At 56.2% G+C, this 21,436-nt stretch overlaps 2 protein-coding genes across 8 annotated transcripts in view; both read right to left on the bottom strand.

Annotated features, from left to right (window-relative positions):
• Srl (sarcalumenin) overlaps positions 1-7,130 on the bottom strand; it is a 47,815-nt gene extending 40,685 nt beyond the window's left edge. The window contains exon 1 of the mRNA XM_042698468.1: positions 7,011-7,130. The gene's annotated coding sequence lies outside the window, so the exon portion shown is untranslated. The remainder of the gene's footprint in view (positions 1-7,010) is intronic.
• A 1,317-nt stretch (positions 7,131-8,447) lies between these two features.
• Tfap4 (transcription factor AP-4) lies at positions 8,448-20,884 on the bottom strand. Of its 7 annotated transcripts, none has more exons than XM_042698426.1 (9): positions 18,317-19,176; positions 17,694-17,740; positions 15,161-15,224; positions 13,832-13,997; positions 13,607-13,705; positions 13,191-13,361; positions 12,100-12,240; positions 10,930-11,124; positions 8,448-9,487 (listed from the first exon to the last, which is right to left on the bottom strand). In XM_042698426.1, exons 1-9 carry the CDS (start codon positions 18,655-18,657, stop codon positions 9,293-9,295), a joined length of 1,419 nt encoding a protein of 472 aa, XP_042554360.1. In that variant the 5' UTR covers positions 18,658-19,176; the 3' UTR covers positions 8,448-9,292. The 7 variants fall into 7 exon arrangements, with proteins under 7 accessions (XP_042554360.1, XP_042554361.1, XP_042554363.1 ...); XM_042698427.1 differs by having other exon boundaries at positions 10,930-11,085; positions 18,317-19,175; XM_042698429.1 differs by lacking the exons at positions 15,161-15,224; positions 17,694-17,740; positions 18,317-19,176 and adding an exon at positions 20,467-20,884.
• Between the last annotated feature and the right edge of the window lie 552 nt (positions 20,885-21,436).

The following is a 21,436-nucleotide window of genomic DNA, read 5'->3' as shown; positions in this document are numbered from 1 at the left end:
AAGTCGGGGCAGGTCAGGGACTCGGACATTCCTCCAAATGAAAGAAGCTGAAGGGCAAATCCAGACAGATCCTGTTGTGTATGTGCATGTGTGTGTGTGTGCACACACACACATGTACACATGCATACGCACACATATGCACATGCATATGTACATTTGGATTCATACTCTCACTGGACTTTTTTTTTTTGCCAGTCCTGGGGCTTGAACTCTGGGCCTGAGCGCTGTCCCTCAGCTCTTCAGCTCAAGGCTAGCGCTCTACCACTTGAGCCACAGTGCCACTTCTGGCTTTTTCTTTTTGCTTATGTGGTGCTGAGGAACCCAGGGCCTCATGCCTGCAAGGCAAGTGCTCTACCACTGAGCCACCTTCCTAGCCCCCTGGACTTCTTTTTTACTCAAGGCTAGTACCCTACCACTTGAGCCACAGCACCACTTCTGGCTTTTACTGTTTATGTAGTATTGAGGAATCGAACCCAGGGCTTCATGCATGCTAGGCAAGCACTCTACCACTAAGCCCCATTCCCAGCCTCACTGGGCTTTCTTGCAAATGTCCAGTTAAGGGAAACCTGTGCTATCTGACCTTTGAGGCCAATGGCTGGGAGCTAACCCTCCCAGGCCTCTGTGGAGAGAGTGCTGAGCAGAGGGAAAAAGAGGACGGGGAGAGATGCAGCTGAAAGACGTGGTATAAACCAGAGAGGGAACAACAGAGATCCATTCCGGAGGAGCAGCGGTTCCAGAACGCCTAGCTGCCTCTGTGTGGCGCTGTTTGGTGCAATGTTTGGGGCACATGGTGGCCCAAAAAGCCATTGTAGGAAGCCAAGAGACAGCAGGCACTGTCACCGTGAGGGCAGGAGGCAGCCCTCAGCCATGGAGAAAAAGAACTAAAAGTGAACTAGGCATTAGCGACACAGCAAGCATTTCACATATTTAGCACCGCTTTATTGAGGTCTGAGCAACACAAAAAATCGCATGCTTACTTAAAGGAAACAAACTGGTTGAATGTGGCATAAGTCTTTTACAATCAAGAAACAGACAGATGGGCTGGGAAGGTGGCTCAGTGGTAGAGCGCTTGCCTTGCATGCATGAGGCCCTGGGTTCGATTCCTCAGCACCACATAAGCAAAAAGAAAAAAGCCGGAAGTGGCGCTGTGGCTCAAGTGGTAGAGCGCTAGCCTTGAGCTGAAGAGCTGAGGGACAGCGCCCAGGCCCAGAGTTCAGGCCTCACAACCGGACCCAAAAAAAAAAAAAAAAAAAGAAACAGACAGATTCCTCACCTCCAATGTTTCTCCTGTTCTTTCAAAATCCTCCCTCCAGGCTGGGAAGGTGGCTCAGCGGTAGAGTGCTCACCTAGCATGCATGAAGCCCTGGGTTCCATTACTAAGTACCACATACACAGAAAAAGCCAGAAGTGGCGCTGTGGCTCAAGTGGTAGAGTGCTAGCCTTGAGCAAAAGAAGCACAGGGACAGCGCCTAGCCCTGACTTCAAGCCTCAGGACTGGAAAAAAAAAATCCTCCCTTGACCCCTTCCAAGGATACTCATGATTGCTTGCTGTCACTCCACATTGGTTTGCATTTTCTAGATTTCACTATAACTAGAACCATAGGGTTTGTGGCCTTCGTTATATCTTTTTCACTCAATGTAATTATTCTGAGATTTATATTATCAATGGTTCATTCCTCTTTATTGCTGGGTAGTCATCCACTGTATGGACAGACCAGTCACCTGACTGCTATCCAGTTACCTGTTGATGGATGGGATCCATTCTTTCCAAGGTGGGGTTAAAAAGCTGCAATGGTGCCGGGTGCCAGTGGCTCACACCTGTCATCCTTGCTATTCGGGAGGCTGAGATCTGAGGATCAAGGTTCAAAGCCAGCCTGGGCAGGAAAGACCTCGAGACTCCTATCTCCAATAAACCAATAGAAAACCAGAAGTGGCGCTGTAGCTCAAGTGGTAGAGCGCTCGCCTTGAGCTGAAGAGCTGAGGAACAGCACCCAGGCCCAGAGTTCAAGACCCATGACCGGGGAAAAAAAAAAAGTTGCAGGGGGCTGGGAAGGTGGCTCAGTGGTAGAGTGCTTGCCTTGCATGCCTGAGGCCCTGGGTTCGATTCCTCAGCACCACATAAGCAAAAAGAAAAAAGCCGGAAGTGGCTCAAGTGGTAGAGCACTAGCCTTGAGCTGAAGAGCTGAGGGACAGCGCCCAGGCCCAGAGTTCAGGCCCCAAGACCGGACCCAAAAAAACAAACAAACAAACAAAAAGTTGCAATGGTTTGTGTACATGTCAATTTACAGACACAGCTTTTAATTCTCTCAAATAAATGCCCAGGAATGGAAATGGTTGGGCCATATGGTGGAAGCTGTCCAACTTTTCTATCATTTGATATTCTCATCAACAGAGCATGGAAGTTCCAATCATTCCCAATCCTCACCAAAACTTCATATCATGTCTTTTTTTTTTTTTTTTTTAATGCTGCTGGGGATGGTACCCAAGGCCAGGAGCAAGGCTTGTCAAGAACTCTACCCATGATCCCCACTCCTAACCCCATTAGTAATTCTAACATATGTGCAGTAGTATCCCACTACTTTTTAGGGGGGAGGTAGGGATAACAGGGCTTGAACTTTAGGTCCTCAACCACTTGCTGGAACTTTTTTGCTCACAACTGACACTCTATCATTTGAGCCACACCTCTGGTTGGTATTTTTGCTTATTAATTGGAGATAAGCGTCTTGAGGACTTTTCTGCTCAGACTGGCTCCAAACATCAATACTCAAATCTCAGCTTCCTGACTAGCAAGAGTTACAGACATGAATCATGCTTTCCTAATGATTAATGATATTAAGGATAGTTCTTTGCTGTGTTTTTGATGAGGTATCCATTTGAATCCTTTGTTCGTCTATTGTAAGTTTGTTTTATTTGCTTGTTGGTCATTTACGCGTGGCAGAAAGAAATCCTTTCATCATATACACGATGTGCAAGTGTTTTCTCTTCCCATTAATATAAGTGTCTTTCAAGTAGCAGTTCGTTGTTGTTGTTTTGGGGTTGTTGTGTTATTGTTTTTGCGGCTGTTGTTTTGATAGTAGTAGGGTTTAGTGTCATGGCGTGTGCTCAGCTGTGGGACACACATGTGATTGCAGCACGGAGATGTTTCAACTTCTCAGTGCTTTCTCCTTTAAGACAGGGTCTCATGTCCACACTGGCCTCAAACTTTCAATTCTCCTGCCTCAGCTTCCCAAGTTATAAGGGTATAGGCATCTACTACCACATCATTAAACTCTAATCTACAGACTTGCTAAGCACACAGACCATGAGTGTGTAGCTCGCAGAACTAACACGAAGTATGAGGAGAGGAGACTGGTGGGGGCAGGGTAGGGAGGCCATGTGAGGGCCTCAGGCCCCTTGCGCTGGGTACTAGCTGTCAGGGTTCCTGCAGTGTGCTCCCTCTGGCAGCTGGCTTGCTAGATCCATCCCCAAGCCCATCATCTCTCAAGGGTCTGGGAAGACCAGATCAGACCCTGATATCTCGGGGTCTGGGTTTGGGATCTGTTGCACTTTCCATAGTCCCCGGGAGCCCTCAGCAAAAGGCCTGTCCCATTTAATCTTGGTCAGTTTCTGATGTTCAAAGATCCCTTTCCTCTTAGCTGCTTAATCTAACGTTGAGAATGTCCACCAAGACAGGCGACACCCTGGGGAGCCTTGGACTTGGGCCCCCAGCTCAGGAAGCTCTGCAGCTGTCACTCCCAGCTCCTTTTTTCAACATCAAGGGTGTAGTGGGGGGGGGGGGGAGCGGGAGGAGGGCAGCTTGCAGAATTCATTCCTGGGTACAGCTGTTGGGTTTAGGGCCCATCCTGCCCCTAGCCCTCAGTCCTACCCTCTTCTATGGGTAAGCACACGTTCGTGTCAATCAATGAAGAAACTGCAATTCAGCAAGGCGAGAGAAGAGAGGGAATAAGGTAGAGGGGAGTATGAACCGCACCCCCACCCAAATGTGCAGGAGCAAGGAGGGCAATTCAAGTCCAAAAGAGTAAAAAAGACAAGTGCAGTACAGCCACCAGCCATGCTGATAGCGGAGGAAGAGGAGGATGGGCCTGGCTGGGGCCCGCGACATCTAAGCGTAAGGACAGCACCGGCAGCCAGCACCAGGAGGCTACTTGAGGATTTGCCTGTGGTCTCTATACTGGTCTGAGGCCAGTTAGTCATCACTAAGGAGGTCAAGGTCACCAAAGGTCCCCCTTCTTCCACTACTCAGAGCTTCAAATCTCTAATACACAGGGCTGGGGCACTGCCCGGCCGCATCACCAAAGATGACCTAAGTCATGGCATAGAAGGTGTGTGTTTATATCACCCCACACTAGACCGGAAGAGAACAGACAGCGCTCACAAATTCACAAAGCGGGGCGGGGGGAAGAAAAACTGGAGGTAGAAGAAAAAAAAGGACAGGCACACAAAACAGAAAAACCATTAGTAAAGTTAGGGGGGAAAAGTATATATTTAAGAACCTCACATGGCTGTAACTTGACTACTGGTCCCAATGTGATGTCCTTAAAATAAGAACAGACCAAATGCTCGGGAGAAGTGAAATTATCTCTGCTGCTGAGGCTTGACAAGAATTTCTTCTGAGAATCCTTGTGAAGGCGACAAAGGATAATGTAATCATTGCTGACAACATTCTTAGAGTAGAGAGAACACACTTTCCATGAAGCTGATGCCTAATAGAGACCCTAAAAATAGGATCAGAGAGGTCACCAGGAACCAAGAACATCCAATTCCCTCTCCCAAAGAAACAGCCACCAAAATGGTGGCCCATCACTCACACTTAGAATGAACCTCCACTTTGTATCATGCGGGCAGAAGAGAAAACTGACACGATCCACTTTTGGGACAGCATGTACTAAAATGTAGTACAACAGTCCTAAGTTAGAAACAACCTAAATGCTCATTGCAAGGTGAGCGGATAAACTGTGGAATATCCACACATGGAGTAGTACTCAGCAAGAAAAATGCACAAACTGCCGATAGAACAAACACATCAACTACTCTGACATAGGTTGCTGAGGCAAAAAAGATAGACAAGGGCTGGGAAGATTGCTCAGTGGTAGAGTGCTTGCCTTGCATGCATGAGGCCCTGGGTTCGATTCCTCAACACCACATAAGCAAAAAGAAAAAAGCTGGAAGTGGCGCTGTGGCTCAAGTGGTAAAGTGCTAGCCTTGAGCTGAAGAGCTGAGGGACAGCGCCCAGGCCCAGAGTTCAGGCCCCACGACCAGACCAAAAAAAAAAAAAAGATAGACAAAAGAAATAGATGCTCTTATGATTTACATGAAATTCTAAATTGGATAAAATGAGTCACGGTGACAGAAATGAGAACCACCATGAGGGTCGAATGTCTACTTTCCAGGAAGTTTGGAATCATCACCACCATCATCATCTGACAACTAGAAGTACTTATAAGGATGCTACCCAGCAGGAACACTCTTACATTATAGGTACCGAACAACATACCAACACGGGTCACTGAGTGTAAAGTCGGTAAAAATGTGAACAAGTCCCATGGATGGCAGGGGCCATGTGGCTCTAGGAAAAGAAAGTTGAAACAGACACTTCTCCTAGACCCACCCTAGGAGACTCCCGTGAGTTCTAGCTCCTCCCTAGTACCTCCCAGGCCACTACTCCTTGGTATAATGAATGGTCAGTTTTCTGGGGGCAGAAAAACTACAAGCTGAGGCGAGGAACCTGCATAGTGGAATCTCTTGAGTGCTTGGCCTGACCTTTTTGCAACAAACTCTTAAGACTTTATGCATATGAATCGCATCTCATACATATACTTAAAGCCAAGGGTAGTGGCCTCGTACATGGGACAGATCCTGTCAAGATCCCTCATTTAAGATCAACCCATTAGTAACACCATGAGCCCTTCCCACACTCCAAATCCTAGACAAGTTCATTCATTTTATTTTTTTGTCTGTCATTGGGCCTGAACTCTAGGGCACTGTCCCTCAGCTCTTCAGCTCAAGGCTAGCGCTCTACCACTTGAGCCACAGCACCTCTTCTGGCTTTTTCTGCTTATGCAGTACTGAGGAATTGAACCCAGGGCCTCATGCGTGCAAAGCAAGCGCTCTACCACTGAGCCACCTTCCCAACACTGAAAAATTAAATTCTTAATCATGTTTGCTCTTGAGTCACCCAGCTCAGATCTGCTGTTTCTCTTAATGGAGTACTTCTTTCTCTTTATTAAACTCTGCTTTGCCACTTTGTGTGTGTAGTCATTCTTCATTAGAGACACGAAGAATCTGGGATGACCCAGCAGTAACAATATATTCTACCTAGTTTGGTTTTTTTTTGGGGGGGGAGATCCAGTCGTGGGCCTGAACTCTGGGCCTGGGCTCTTCAGCTCAAGGCTAGCGCTCTACCACTTGAGCCACAGCGCCACTTCCAGCTTTTTTCTTTCTGCTTATGTGGTGCTGAGGAGTCGAACCCAGGGCCTCGAGCATGCAAGGCAAGCGCTCTACCACTGAGCCGCCTTCCCAGCCCTCTACCTAGTTTTTACATTGCACTACAGTTATGCAGAAGGTTAGCATTCGGGTGGGGTGGAGTCCGAGTGGAGTGCACAGGATGTCCCTGCATTATTGCAAAATGTAAAAAGTTATTTAAGCCGGGCGCTGGTGGCTCACGCCTGTCATCCTAGCTACTCAGGAGGCCGAGATCTGAGAACTGCGGTTCAAAGCCAGCCCGGGCAGGAAAGTCCATGAGGCTCTTCCATTAACCACCAGAAAGCCGGAAGTGGCGCTGCGGCGCCTTGAGCTGAAGAGCGGAGGGCCAGCGCCCAGGCCCCGGGTTCAGGCCCCACGACGGACCCGCCCCCGGTGTACACGGTGGAAAACGACGCGTGTGCCCGGCGGAAGCGGGGGAACGTGTCACCGCCTGCCCTCTGGAAGGGCCCCCCTCGGACGGCGCCCCAACAAGAGCAAAGCCACAGGCCGGGGCCGGGCCGGGGCTCGAGCCGCGCCGACGCCCTCACCTTCCCGCCGCGCCGGGGCGTCCGGTACGCGCGAGGCCGCCGCCCGCTGACGGCGGAACTGAAACACGCGGAGCCCGTGTCTCCCGGGGACGGGGACAAGCGGACGAGGCTCCAGTCACACCTGAGCTCGGCCCGCGGGGCGGGGCGGCGCGGGGCGGCGCGGGGCGGCGTCCTCACGTCACAGCGTGCTGCGCCGGCTACAGGTTAGAAGACGACTCAGGCGGGAGCTCCGGCAAGACGCCAAGGAGCATGCGCACCGAGAGGGCGGGGCCGTTCCGGGAAGGGGCGGAGCCTCGAGCGAGCCCCTGACTTCCGCCGCCTGCTGCGGAGACCGCCTACCCATCGCTCGGCTCGCAGTCACTGTTCTAGGAAGTGGGGGGAAGGGAAGGACTTCCATCGTCCCGCCCTAATCCGCGCCTCTGGCCTATGGGAATGGAGCAGCCCTTCAGGACCGGAAGTGAAGCCACAGTTCGAAGCCAGGAGTCCTGGGCCCGCAGCGCCCTCTGTTGGCCTTCTCGTAAGCTGCAGGGAACCCATCAGGGCGGCCTGCCATTTCACCGACAGCATGACATGACACTAGGAAAGGGGCGAAACTATGGCGGGGGGCTGGGGTGACCACAAAGGAACCGGGAGTTGCTTTGAGAACGGAGGGAGAATTAATTGATCATCTTGAGTGCGGTGGTGACTTCCCATGTCAATCTCCCCAAAACGTGGATTTCACTGAATAGAGTGATTCATCTTTTTCAGTACTTTGAAAGGAATTAAGAATTATTGGTGGGAACAACAGGAGGAATGAGGAATACACAATACTAGTAAGTGTGTTCTGGCCTTAAGAAGCAATGGCTTCCTTGGTCATGCTCTACTGCTCAAGTTGGAACATCTTGAGCCACAAAGCCCTGAGTTAAAACCCCGGAGCTGAAGAACAAGGAGGAGGAGGAAGAGGAGTAATTTGAGCCCAGATAGTTCAATCAGTAGAGCATCTGACTTTGGGCCAAGCACGGGTAGTTCACTCCTGTAATCCTAGTTACTCAGGAGGCTGAGATCTAAGGGTCATGGTTCAAAGTCAGACTCCTATCTCCAATTAACTACAAAAAAGCAGTAAATAGAGCTGTGGCTCAATTGGTAGAGCGCTAGCCTTGAGCAGAAAAGCTCAGGGACAGTGCCCAGGCCTTGAGTTCAAGCCCCAGGACCAAAACACACAAGTTAGGGACCACTCCTCACACCCTGAGTGTAAACTATCTTCTCGTGTTTGCAGACAACCTAGAGAAATCTCAGTGAATTTCAGGATATCAATCTCTCCTCACAAACTCACACCACAAATCAGGAGTCTTCACATTGTCCCCTTGAGGTTTGGGGTCCAAAAAGCACCCTTTTAGTCTAAACCAGATAGCCTAGCCAAAGTTCTCCAGAGGGCACACTCACAAGAGACACAGAGTCTTAAAAAACAAAGTACAAACTTTATTTTGTTTCTTTACAAAGGCACCATGGCCTCTTGGATTTCCACCCCCCCACCCAGTTAACAAAATATAATAGCTTCTCCTTGGACACAGAGTTCAAAATTATATATAAAAAAAAAACAGAAACCAAAACTAAAATAAAACCAACAACAAACAAAACAAGAGAGAGAGAAAGAGAGAGAGAGAGACAAAGACATTTTTGGGGTCAAAGATGGGAACCCTGGAGGGAGAGGTGGGGGGAGGAGAGTGGCAGTCCCGGTGCTGAGATGGGGAGGGGGAGAATGGCAGCAGCAAACCCCAACCGAGAAGCAAGAAGACCCCCAGACCCCAGAAAGCCCTGACCCCGCCTGACCCCAACCCACGTAAGTGCTTAAGAAGAAAGAAGAAAACCAAACAGAGGAGGGAAAGAGTCGAGGCGGCCGGTCCTGGGGCTGGCTCTGGGGCGGGAGGAAATACTTGGGGTTTTGTTTGATTTTCCCTGTTCTTAAAAACATGTTTAAATGACAAAAAAAAAAAAAAAAAAAAGCTTTCTTTTGGCAGAGAGAGGCCGGGCACCTCAGCGCCCAGCTTCTCCAGCCCCCCTGGCTGACACCCAGCCCTGGGGTCCCGATGCTCCCACACTGTGTCACCCCAGCCCCGGGACCTGGGCTGGGGTGGCTTTGTTTAAAAGTTGATTTACAGTATTGAAAAAGAGGTCATAAAAGAGACCCAAATGACATCGTCAATTTTGTAAAAATTTCTCACTCATTCACCCACATGTCTCCCTGGTGCTGCCCCCCGGCCCCCTCCAGCCCCCAGAAGGGAGAGGAGGGCTGGGGGGGGTGGTCAGGGAAGCCCGCCGTCTCCCAGCGGCTCCTCCCGGCCCTGGTCCATGGCCTCGCTGTCTGAAGCCTCCGAGTCGGAGGCGGTGTCGGAGGTGTGGGGCTCCGGGCAGCTGCGGAGCGGCTTGATTATGACCGCTCGCCGCTGCTCCTCCTCCAGCTCCTGCTTGTCCTGGGTGCCCTCGATGTGCTGGATCGCCTGGATGGGGACAGGCCACTGAGGAGGCTGCGCTGGGGACCCCCGCCCCGATATTCCCCTCCAAAAACATCCCACCCAGAACTATCCAGAAACAAGCCTGACAAAGGGGGAGAGGGCATGCCATGCCTCGGCTGAGTTCAAGACCCCCTTCCACGAAGCCCACAGTCCCAGAGCTGCCTGGAACTGACGACACACACGCGGTTACACATCTGTCTGTGGACGTACTGAAGACCTTCTTATTAACTCTATTATTGTTTGCTGGGTTGATAGGGAATGAAAGTTCCAGGGATTGATGTCTGGGCTTTCACTAGTTGTTTCTGTGCTGGCACTGGGGATCGAACCCAGGGCCTCCTGCACACCAGGCAAGTGCTTCAACCCCTTGGGCCACACATCCTCAGAAATTTTGTGTTTGTTTTTTTTGTTTGGTGTTTTGTGCCGCTGCTGGGGCTTAGACTCAGGACCTCGAACTCGCCATCGTGGCTGGCGCTCCACCACTGAAGCCACTCTTCCATTCAACCCAGGATGAGTACTGGTTAACTGCAGATGGATTCTCATGGACTTTTCTGCCCTGGGCTGCCTTCAAACCAAGATCCTCCAGGTTTCAGCCTCCTGAGTAACTAGGATTGTAGGCACGAGCTACCAGAGCCTGGCTTGGCGTTTTTTTGTTGTTGTTGTTTTGCTTTGTTTTTAATTATTTTTTTGTTGGTCATAGGGCTTGAACTCTAGGCCTGGGCACTGTCCCTCAGCTCAAGGCAAGCACTTTACTATTTGACCCACAGCGCTACTTGGGGTTTTCTGATGGTTTATTGGAGGTAAGAGTCTCACAGACCTTCTTGCCCAGGCTGGCTTTAAACTGCGATCCTCAGATCTCAGCCTCCTGAGTCGCTAGGCTTACAGGCGTGAGCTACCGGCACCTGGCTGGAGTTTTATTTTTTGTTTTTGAGATAGTGCTGTGCTGACTTTGAGCAAGCTGGACTCGAACTTTTCATTCTCTTATCTCTACCTCCCAAATAGCTGGAATTACAGATATGCACTACCAAACCCAGGATGAATCACATTGTTCTGCTACTGTTGATGGCAATGGAGGGGTAGGCACCATCTACCCACTCACTGCCACCTCAGTACCATCCTGAGTTCTGGAAATGGAGGTGAGAGAACATTCCAGTACACATCATGCCAACAGCTGGGCACTGGCTGTAATCAGAAGGCTCTAGGAACCAAGGAGCCTCTTAGGTTCTTTTTCCAAGCCACCTGCCTCTCTGTCCCAACAGACACAGGGAAGGAGACCCGGGCGGGCATCCAGACCTCTACCTCCTCCCTCTCACAAGTGCCCACCCCTCCCCACCCCACCCCCTCCCCCCCCCCGCCATCTTGCTCCTCCCCCCATCCTCATTTTCTCACCACTACAACCCATACGCCACCCTTTCCCAGAGCCCAGGTACCTGCACGATGGTGTCCAGATTTTGGCGGGATGTGGAAACAGAGTTGGTGACGGAGGAGGGCCCCATGGTGACGACGTTGACGTGGTGGGGCGGGGGTGGGGCTGGCGCAGGCACGATCACCGTGGGGTGGTGGGTGGGGGCCGGAGGAGGCAGGAGCTGCAAGACGCACGTCCTCAGTCTTCCACTTTCTACCGTCTTCCCGTGTTAGAAAGGTGCAAAAGGTAGGGACTACTGGGAGGTCTCTGTGGGGGGGCAGGACCCCGGCCTGTCTCTTCTCTCTCTCTTTGGCAAATGGTTTCGATCTATCACACACTCCCACCACGATACGGTGTCTCACCAAAGAATCAATGCACAACAGGCTGCAGTGTTCAAAACTGAGCTACAATAGCCTTCCCCTCCTTGCAGTGTGATCATCTCAGGTGTGTGCTATGGTGGCAGAAAGCTGACAGACACAAGGGGCGAGGAGGCAGCTCATAACCCAGACGCACCCTTCTGAGACTGCAAACTGGGGAAATGGCAGCCTAGACACTGGCTTTTGGCCTTCCCTAGACCCAGGACCCTTCAGTTTTCTGAGTCAAGTGGCAGCTTAATATCTGATACAACACTGCTTGTGAGTGGACACTCTGGGGAGAGGTGCCTGCCTGGCAAGCACAGGGTTCTAATCTCCCTTTAATCCCCATCAACACACATACACACAGAAAAAGCATCAACCCTGGACTTGCTTTTTGTTGTTGTTTTTTTTGCCACTCCTGGAGCTTGAACTCAGGGCGTGGGCGCTGTCCCTGAGCTCGTCTTGCTCAGAGCTAGCGCTCTACCACTTGACCACAGTGCCACTTCGGACTTTTCCTGTGTACGTGGTACTGAGGAATCGAACCGGGGCTTGATGCGTGCTAGGCAAGCACTCTACCACTAAGCCACAGTCCCAGCCCGTCAACTCTGGATTTAAGACGGCCGGGATCTACACCTCTGCTCCCAGTCACTTGACACCTAGACATATTATTTGACCTTTCTGTGCCTCCATTTTCCCATCAGGAAAACAGGAGTGTCACCGCTCAGGAAGATTCCATATACTAACAGATACAAGTGTGAGACACCCAGAAGCCAGCCGGGATCTGCCCTCAAGGCACCGGCGTGCAGCCCCACGGCGCCCTCCCGGGTCCTCCCGCGCACCTGGGTCCGCAGGTGCTGCTGCTCCCGCTCCAGCTTCTCCTGGTGCAGCAGCCGCACCTGCTCCTGCTGCTGCTGCAGCTGCACCTGTTGCGCAATCACCTTGAGCTTTTCCGGGTACATGTGGGCCTCCAGCGAGCGCACCTGCAGCGGAGAAACGGCGCTCAGAGGCTGCTCCACCAGCGACAAGGCAGGCACTCAGGAAAACCTCAGCTGTTCCCTGGGCCTGGGCCCTACTCCCCCTTCTTTTTTTTTTTTTGGTCAGTCCTGGGGCTTGAACTCTGGGCCTGAGCACTGTCCCTCAGATCTTCGGTTCAAGGCTAGCGCCCTACTGCTTGAGCTGCAATGCCACTTCCGGTTTTTTTAGTGGTTTATTGGAGATAAGAGTCTCACAGACTTTCCTGCCCGGGCTGGCTTTGAACTGTGATCCTCAGATCTCAGCTTCCTCAGTAGTTAGTACTATAGGCGTGAGCCACCTGCGCTCCCCCGCCTTCTTTGCCTGGCTAGCCCCTCTCCTCGAAGCAGCAGTGGGGCAGCCCCTGGAGAATCAAGGCCCTCCTAAGGCACAGTTCCTACGGTCCTATCTCAGGTGCTTCACTCTACTTTTTATGCTACATGCTAGAGACTGAACCCAGCGCTTTCCATGCTAAGAATATACTTTACCACCAAACCACACCCCAGCCCTCCACTGCTTTCTAGTTTCCATGTAAGCCAGGGACTCCTGATGTCATCCAGGCTGTTCTGGAACTCACTATGTAGCTCGGTTGTCCTCAACATCCTGATCTTCTGGCCTTAGCCCTCCCAAGTGCTAGGATTACAGGTAATCCACCCCCCCTTTTATTCCAGTAAGAAGCCTCTGACATATAAAGGGTGACCCTGGGGAGCAGGGTGTCGGCTTACTCTCCTCTCCCTGCTGTACGGTACACACTTATACAGTTATGCCCACTGAAGGCAAGCATGGGTCAGAGAAGGCAGAGAACAATCGATTCGCCATCCATGCCCGCCCCCGGCCGGCAGAGGGCGCCGGCGCTGCCTCGCCCGCTCCTCCACGGCCCGCCACGCCGGGCCCCGGCCGGCAGAGGGCGCTGCCTCACCTGCTCCTCCAGCATCATGCGCACCGAGCGCTCCTTGTCCAGCTGCTGCCGCAGTTCAATCATCTCCCTGCGCAGGTCCTCGGCTTTCTCGTCCTCCCAGATGTCGGGGGAACCGATGCCCTCATCCTTGTCTTCTGCCCGCCGCCGCTTGGGGGATGAGCCGCTCAGCTCCTGGGGACCCCAAGGAATTGGTGAGTGTGCTGACTGACACACCCATACCCCCACTCTTGACCCCCACTCGCTTGACAGATAGGGAAACTGAGGCCCCTGCAGAAAGGCAAGTGCTCAGGCAGTAGGGTCAGGGGGCAAGACAGGCCCAGCAGCATCCAAAATGCATCCCAGCCCAAGGGTTGGATGGGGGCACGCACCCATGCAGAGAGGGCCGGGCCCTGAAGGGAGGAGCCCTCGGTGGCTACCTGGATGAAACGCTTGAGCTGTGTGTTCTGCTGCAGGAGCCTGGTCTTCTCCTGCTCCAAGGAGAAAATGTACTCGGCTGTCTGCTGGAGAATGGCTGCCTGAGGGCAGGAAGGACGGAGAGTCAGGCTGGCTGGAGGGGTTTACCCCAAGCTCACCTGCTGCCTACCAGAGACCAGCTCCTCCCGGAGGCCCTTCCCGGCCCTGCTGCCGCCGCCGCCGCCCACCTTGCTGAGCTTCTCTCCGTCTGTGTGGGGAATGAGGGTCTTGAGGGACTGGAAGCCCGCATTGATGCTCTGCATGCGCCTCCGCTCGTTGCTGTTGGCGATCTCCCGGCGAATCCTCCGCTCCTGGTCCCGCTGGGTCTCGGGGGTCAGTGGAATGTTGGCAAGGCTGCGAGGGAACACAGGGACAGGCTTGCGGTAGGTGTCTCCTGAACCCCGCTCCCAGTGAGCCCATGTCTTCACAATTGGTCTGCAGAGGCCCCTAAGTGTAACCTGCGCCCCCTCCCTTCCTGCCACGCACACCAGGCCGGCCGATGTCTACACCCCGCAAATCACTCAAAGAGCAGCCAAGTGCCCTGGCTCATGCCTGGAATCCCAGCTACTCCGGAGACTGAGACTGAAGGGTTGGGGTTCAATGCCAGCTGGGACAGCAAAAAGTCCATGAGATTCTTATCTCCAGTTCATCACCAAAAAGCCAAATGTGGAGGTATGGCTTAAGTGGTACAGAGCCAGCTTTAAGAAAAGAAAAAAGGAAGTGGCTCAAGCGGTAGAGCACTCGCCTTGAGCTGAAGAGCGCAGGGACAGCGCGCAGGCCCAGAGTTCAAGCCCCACGACCAACCAAAAAAAAAGAAAGAAAAGAAACAACAACAAAGAGTGGGACGCCGAGTTGAAGCCCCAGTCCTAGTGCATGCACACGCGCGTGTGCACGCACACACACACACACAGCTCAAGGGCGATGGAAGGATGCCCCTAGGATGCCCACTAGGCCAGATCAGCTGGTTGTAGAAAAGAGAAGCCAGCATAGCAAGCTGGGCAGTGTGCGGGAGAACCCACAGGGCTCCCTGGCTTGCTTCCTTCCTGCAGAAAGGCTTCTCTGAAATAAAGGTTCCGGAGCTCTGCCTGGGCAGCAACATCCAAGGGCTAATGACCAGGCGACTCCTCACGGCAAGCCCAGCATCTGCCTGACAGGACTGGAAAGCTGAGTGTCTGTCTAAGCCCTGCGATTCTGCTGCAGATAGAGCCTGGGCCACATTGGAGCCCTCTGCTCCTTGGATGCTTCTGAGCTGCTGGCAGCACCTCGACCCCCGCTCCTTCAGGATCTCAGCCTTGGGCGCCCCATTCTGAGATGTCCCCGCACATCCCCGCACAGCTGTGGCTCCAGCCACAAGCCTCTGGTCTCCCCCACACTCCCCCCTCGTCCCCACCACAGACACCACCAACCACCACATCCCGCGCCCCAGGACTACAGAGAAGACAAGGCAGGCATCACTCCACAGAAAAGACACCTGGCCAACAGCCCCCACACCCACCCACCCCAAGAGGCAGACCTACTCTGTGCCTGAGAAGTGAGACTCCCAGAATGCAGTGGGCCGTGTTAGTGCTTGCTGCAGGAGCCCTGGGGTGAGAGAAGAGGCAGCCAGGGATGGATGGGGGCGACGGGGAGCCAAGGCGTTGGCGGGAGGCAAGACACCAGCACAGCCCGTGGGCCCGACGCCACTGCTCCCGCGGGGTGGGCTGTGTGTGGCCTGGAGGAGGCATGCCCCCCTTCCCAGCCTCCCTCGCAACTCCCCCCACCCTCGGCCTGATGGCTTCCAGATGCTGGCTCCCAGCAGAGGCCGCCAGCCCCACCCAAAGCCACAGCCTGGCCTCTTCCTGAGGGGCCCTCCTCGGGTGACCTGCTCCCCACTTGCCAGCCACGGCCGCTCAGGCCCTGAGCCCTGTGGATTGAGGAAAGGCCTCTGGGCAGCCCTCATCTCATTTGACAGGGTCAAGGGAGGTACCTGGTCTACGTCCCTTGCTGTGACTCGGGCCCTGTCCCGATCCCCAGGGGAAAGGAGCTCACAGCGGCCCGGGAGCAGCACACACATGCCACAGCTGGAAGCGGCTGAGGCCTGTCCTGCCCCACCCAGCCTCCCCAGGGACCCTGGCCGCCTCCTGCCCCTTTCCCCGGCCTCCTGGGCTTTCTCTGCCGACGGAGCGAGCATGGCTCCCAGTGAGTGTTCCGGGTCCACAGGGAAAACAGCCCCCTCCTGCCTCCCCACGCCAGGCCCCAACTTCATCAGGACCACAGACCCAGACCCCAACCTACCAGCCCTGCCTGGCTCCCTCCCCTCCCACATACAGTGGGGGGGGGGAGGGAAGGGGGGGAACTTCACAGAGAATGTGAGCGCCAGGAAGGGGCCCAGGTCCCCTACTTTACAGACAAGGCTGAAGGCTCCCCTTCACTTAAGAGCTAGCTCAGACGGCTGGACATCCAGCCCACCAGCCTCAGGCTGGGGAGCCTCTCTTCTCCCACCCCCCTACCCTGGCAGGGAAGAGAGACGCTGACCCTGGACCGTCCACCCTGGGAGCCTGGCCCTGCCCCGCCCCCCCTCCCCATGCAGGTCAGGAGACCCGGGCACAGGGCTTGCTCTTCTCTGCAGTGCCAGTGACCCAGAGCTGCCGGGGAGCAGCCCGTCCCCCCTCAGGAGATGTGGACAGTCACCTGTGGGTGAGACTCAGGCAGAGCTGATCCCGGGCTGAGTTCGAAAAGGAGCCCTGGCTGGGGACATGCCTCAAGTGGCAGAACACGTCCCTAGTATGGAGGGGGGGTGGGGGGGACAGCCCTGGGTCAGCCATCAGGTCACCTTGACAATCAGCTCATGTGGTAGGCCTACCTCCCCCCCACGCCAAAAAAAGGGCTGTATTTATTCTTCCTATGTGTTGCACTTACTTTGCTAGAATCTTCTCACTGAATTGTCACTATCTTTCCTCCCCCTCCCCCATCAGGTCGCCTTATAATGCCCACGAAAAGGCAGCAGAGGCTCCGGAAGAGACCGGAAGGGACCAGCGGCAGCAATGGCCTCGGAACCCCAGAGCAGGGGTCAGGCCACAGGGAAGAGCAGGCGGCGAGTGCTCCCCGCAGGAGTGCCAGGCGCCCTGTGAGCCCGGTCACTGTGTTGCCTCTTAATGCCCACAGAGTCAGTGTGCCCATAATCCCAGTTACTCTGAGGATTGGAGTTCGAAGCTGGCCTGAACAGTTAAGTCCAGAAGACTCTTTATCTCTGAACACCAAAACTTGTGGCTCAAGTCTGGTAGAGACTCAACAGACTTGAACAAGAAAGCTAAGCATCAGAGCGCAGGCCCTGAGTTCAATCCCCAGTACCCTCATAAAAAAATGGGGGGGGGGGATAATCACAGACTTTCCCTGGAGCGCAGAGGGGCAGCTGCCCAAAGGAGACTGCAGGGCCTCGGCCTGGAACACCTCAGCCTTCGAGTTCCCAGAAAGAAAAGGTCCAGCCCAGCCCAGCCCAGGAGCAGGGCTCTACCTCAGCTCCTCAGAAGCCACAATGCTCATCATTACCCTTCCCCTCCAAACCCATCGGCGAGGCCTTCAGGCTGGGAACCAGATGCTAGACTTAACTCTGAGACGTTTTCCCCCACAAGACTACATAAGCAAGACTTGGATTTGCCACTAAGAACCAGCAATGATAACTCACCTAAAGAGCTGCCAGATTGTTTGAGGCTATTTGCAAGGGAACCTCTGATTGGCGGGATTCAGGCTAACCAGGGGCTCTGATTGGCAGAATGCAGACTAACCAGAGGCGCCAAGTGGTGAGCTACAGGACAGCTAGGGGTCCTGCATGCTGCAGGACCCAAAGTTCCATTGATAAAGGGTGACACTGCACCAGAGACAGTGGTCTTTCTACATATGCCTGCGAGTTACTTATACTTCTGAGTTTTGCAGACGTGAACTCCACTCCCAAGTATTTAGCCACGTGGTTAAAAAGTCCCACTGCCCCCTGTCTAAGGGCAGACTCCCCAGGAAAGCAGTGGTAGAGACCCCTGGCAAACACAGCTCCAGCTTACCCCACCCCTCACTCACCTCCACCCCCACTCACAGCCAGTCTTGCTGAAGCTGAGCAGGAGTTGCTGGCCTCAGGAATAAGGGAGGGCACCAGAGAGTCGACAAAGAGCCAAGGAACAAAACTGGATCATTAGCTTTGAATTTGGGAAAACAGAGCTACCATCCATCCTACCAGAGTACCCCCAGATTCTGCTGGCATCCCAAGCAGATCCTCAGAAGGCAGGAAGTATACTTTTTAGGTCTAGATCTCTGATGGGTACCTGTCTCTCCTGTATCTCAAGTATCCTCCACTCTCTTCACCTGCCTTGCCAGTTCCAGCCCCCAGTGCCCAGTAAGAAATCTCACTCATACCACCCTGGACCTATTCAACATCCCTGAGCCACTTAACGTCCAGAGGTGGGGCATGTCCACAAGGATTCCTCCCATTTCTTCCAGAAAAGGGGAGGGGAAGAACTCCCCCAGTGACATTCATCCCTCCTACATGACAGGTCTCTACCCATACACTCCCTCTACCCATACACTCCCTCCTCCCCAACAGACCAGGGCCAGCCTGGAGTCTCAGACCACCTATCATTGCTAGTACCATCTAGCTGGTGTCTTGTAAAACACAGGGACCCAACTGAACTGGGTGCTTCCCTTACCTAATCCTCACATTGAACCAAGTCTGAGGACCCTTAGGCAACAGGCCCAGATATTCGAGGTGTGACACAGCCCTGTGGCTGGCCTGGAGAGTGAGGAGAGGCAGGGAGGGCCCACTGGAGCAAAGTCCACCAGCCTGAGACAACGGAGAAAAGTGAGTCCATCCAGCCATAAAGTCCTGCCCAGCCCCCACACTCCATCCTGGACGGGCCTCCGGCTTCCCCCTGCAGCCCCAGCTGAGAAGGGGCGGACTCAGACTCTGGACTCCATGTCCAGTGCACAGCTGGCAGTGGGCAGGCTGAGGGCCTATGGGCTTGAAGGCAGGTCCTGCCACTTCAAGCATTTAGCTGGCCAAGCTCAGTCCTTCAGGAGAGTCTGCTGGCCGCCCCCCTGAAGGAGCACCTGGGGCCTGACACCTGAGTGTGCAGGGTCAGAACCTGGACCCTCCTCTCCAGCAGGAGGAACAACTCCAGCCCACCTCCCAACTGACCAGCCCAGCCGGGGGCAGCCAGCAGACCACAGGAACGCAGGGCCCCAGAACCCGCAGTTCCCATCCTGGCTCCAGCACCACTGGCTGTCTAACTGATCTCTTTGATTCACAGGAGGATTATCTAGTAACTGAGAGAAATCCTGGCAGAGAGAGGACCCAGACCACATAAGGGGCTCGGGACGTTTTGTTGGCCGTGATGTTGCGGACCGCAGGGCTCCTGCCGGGTGCCAGGCCCACCTTCCCTCCTGACTGCGACCTAGAGGCCCGGCCACCACCTGCGCCACCACCTGCGGATCCCGCTCCGCGGCCGGGGCGCGGGCTCCTCCCCTCCCAGCCCCCGCCGCCGGCCCGGGGCGTCGGAGCACGTGGCCCCGGCCGGGGGGAGCCACTGCGCTCCAGGAGCAAAGCAGCAGGAAAGGGGCCCCAGGTCTGGGGGCTCCCGGTCCCCGGCGGGCACCGCGCCCGGCGGGCCCGCTCCCGCACGCGGCCCGCGCAGTCCCACGCTGTGCGTGTCCTCAGCAAGCGTCCCTAGCGACTCCGCGCCCGGCGTGGCCGCAGAGCCCGGGGCTTTGGCCAGAGGCGGGTCCGGAGCCCCGCAGGGCCCAGCGGGCACAGCGGCTCCGGGGAGGCCCCGGCCCGGGCGCCGCCGCTTCGGTTACGGTGGGAGCGGGGCCGCGGGGTGGCAAAGTTTGCACTGGAGACCCACGTGCGGCGGAGAGCGGCCGGGGAAGCCGGCGGCCGGGCACCGGGGCGACCCCCCGGCCGGGACGCGGGCCCCCCACCCCCGGCCCGCCGGGGACCCACGCGGCCGGCCCGGCCACCCTGTCCGCGGGGGCCGAGCTTTGTGAGCGGAAAGCGTGGCTCCGAGCGCCTACGAGTCCCACAATGCCACACTGGCGCGGCGCGGCGCACTACATCTCCCGTGAGGCCGCGCGCGCGGAGGTCCGCCTACTCCAAGAGGGCTGCAGAGTCACGTCCAGGCCTCGCTAGTAAACAGCGCCCGGGCGCGGGGCTGGCGAGCGGGCGAGCGGGCAGCCGCCAACGTGCCCGGGGCCGCGGCCCCCCGCGCCGCCCCCCCCCCCGCCGCAGCCCGCGCGCAGCCCCGCAGCCCCACGCCGGGAACCCCGCTGCAGCCCCGCTCCCTGCACACACGCACGCCACCTGGCTCCCCCCCCCCCGCGCGCCCGGAGCCGCGGCATGGCTGCATTGTAGCCCCCCTCACCGCGGCCCCACGCGCGCCCCGATCCCCCACCCCCCTCGGGAGGGGGCGCCCGGAGAGCGCGAGGAAGCGGGGAGAGGAAGGAAGCCGCCGCGAGAGGGGGGTGGAGGAAGCGCGGGGAGGGGGGAAGCCACCAACACCAAGCATGGCCGGGACTGCTGCAGAACCACGTGGGTCTGTTTGCAATTTACAAACGTCGCGACTCGTCCGCCCGCAGTGGACAAAAGTGACCGGGGCCGTCCAGGGCCCCCACGGCCTGAGAGGAGAGGGTTCCCCCGGCGGCGCGAGCCCGACCCCGCGGGGCTGCAGCCGCCCCCGGCGGCTAAGAAAGGCGAGCGAGGTCGGCGGGCGCGGGCCATGCGTGCGCACACGCGCGCCCGCCCGGGCGGGCCGGCCAGGGGCTGCCGTGGGAGGAAGGGGTGGGGGAGAGGAGGAGTACACACCTACAGAGCCCTCCTATCACTTCTTTCTCTGTTTTCCTGAAATGTTGCAAAGAGGGCACCTTCTGAGTGGGCACCATGAAATACTCCATGGCGATCGGCCCCCCTCCTCTGCACGAGCCAGGTCCCGCCGTCCGCTGGAGAATGCAAGATGGAAATCCGAATCAAAGGGTAGCGCCGGACGGAGGTGCAGAATCGGCCGGTCCCAGATGCTGGCGGCGGCGGCGGCGGCGGCGGCGCGGGGAGGGAGGCGGGCGGGAGGGGCGGGAGGGAGGTCTCTCCGGCCTGCCTCCCCGGGCGTGTGTATGTGTGTGTGTGTGTTTGCAGCTGATCAGATGTCTGTTTCAAGGCGGGAAACAGCTGGTGAAAACTGAGCACTCCCCCGGCCTCCTTCCGCGGAGTAAGGAATTGCATGTAAACAAAGGACTATTTGCAGTGTTTCCTCCCCCCTCCCAACCCGGGCGGCGCGGGACCGGGACGACGGGGGCCGCGGGCCCCCGGGGGCCGGCCGCAGCCTGGGTCTGCGGGCCTCCTCCCGGGCACCGGGGACCCCAGGCCGCGGGCCGGCTCGGGGGGCCGCGGCGTGAATGGAGCAAGACGCGGCCCCGGCTACATGCGCCACTATGGGTGATGAGGTCTATCAGCTGACAGGTTGGCAAGCGACGCAGAGAAAAAAAAGGAAAGAAAGAAAGAAAAGGCCGCCGCCGCCGCCGCGAGGAGCCCGGCCTGTGTGGCCGGGGTCCGCAGGGCCGGCGGGCGCGGGCCGGGCGCGGGGCGCGGGCCGGGCCGGGCCGGGGCGGGCCGGGGCGGGGCGGGGCGAGCCGCCGCGGCGGGAAGGCGGCCCGGGCTCGCTTTTTTTTTTTTTTCCTTTCCGCGATCGCAACTTGCGCGGCGGGGCGCCGCTCCGGCGCGCTCCCCGGAGCCCACCGGGGCCTGGCTGGCCTTCCCCGCGGGTCCTGCGCGGCTGGCCGCC

The sequence above is a fragment of the Dipodomys spectabilis genome, unplaced genomic scaffold, assembly GCF_019054845.1.
Source record: "Dipodomys spectabilis isolate Male_0828 unplaced genomic scaffold, ASM1905484v1 ptg000231l, whole genome shotgun sequence".
NCBI lineage: Eukaryota > Metazoa > Chordata > Mammalia > Rodentia > Heteromyidae > Dipodomys > Dipodomys spectabilis.
The sequence above is the reverse complement of the archived record's forward strand: the minus strand, read 5'-3'. Positions and strand labels throughout refer to the sequence as shown.

Excerpts from the sequence above, each read along its gene's own strand:
- Tfap4 (XM_042698426.1), bottom strand. The coding sequence starts at position 18,657 with ATGCTTGAAGTGGCAGGACCTGCCTTCAAGCCCATAGGCCCTCAGCCT. Across the intron at positions 13,706-13,831 it reads ACGGAGAGAAGCTCAGCAAG|GCAGCCATTCTCCAGCAGAC; the intron begins GTGGGCGGCGGC and ends TCCTGCCCTCAG. Across the intron at positions 9,488-10,929 it reads ATCTGGACACCATCGTGCAG|GCGATCCAGCACATCGAGGG; the intron begins GTACCTGGGCTC and ends GTCCCCATCCAG.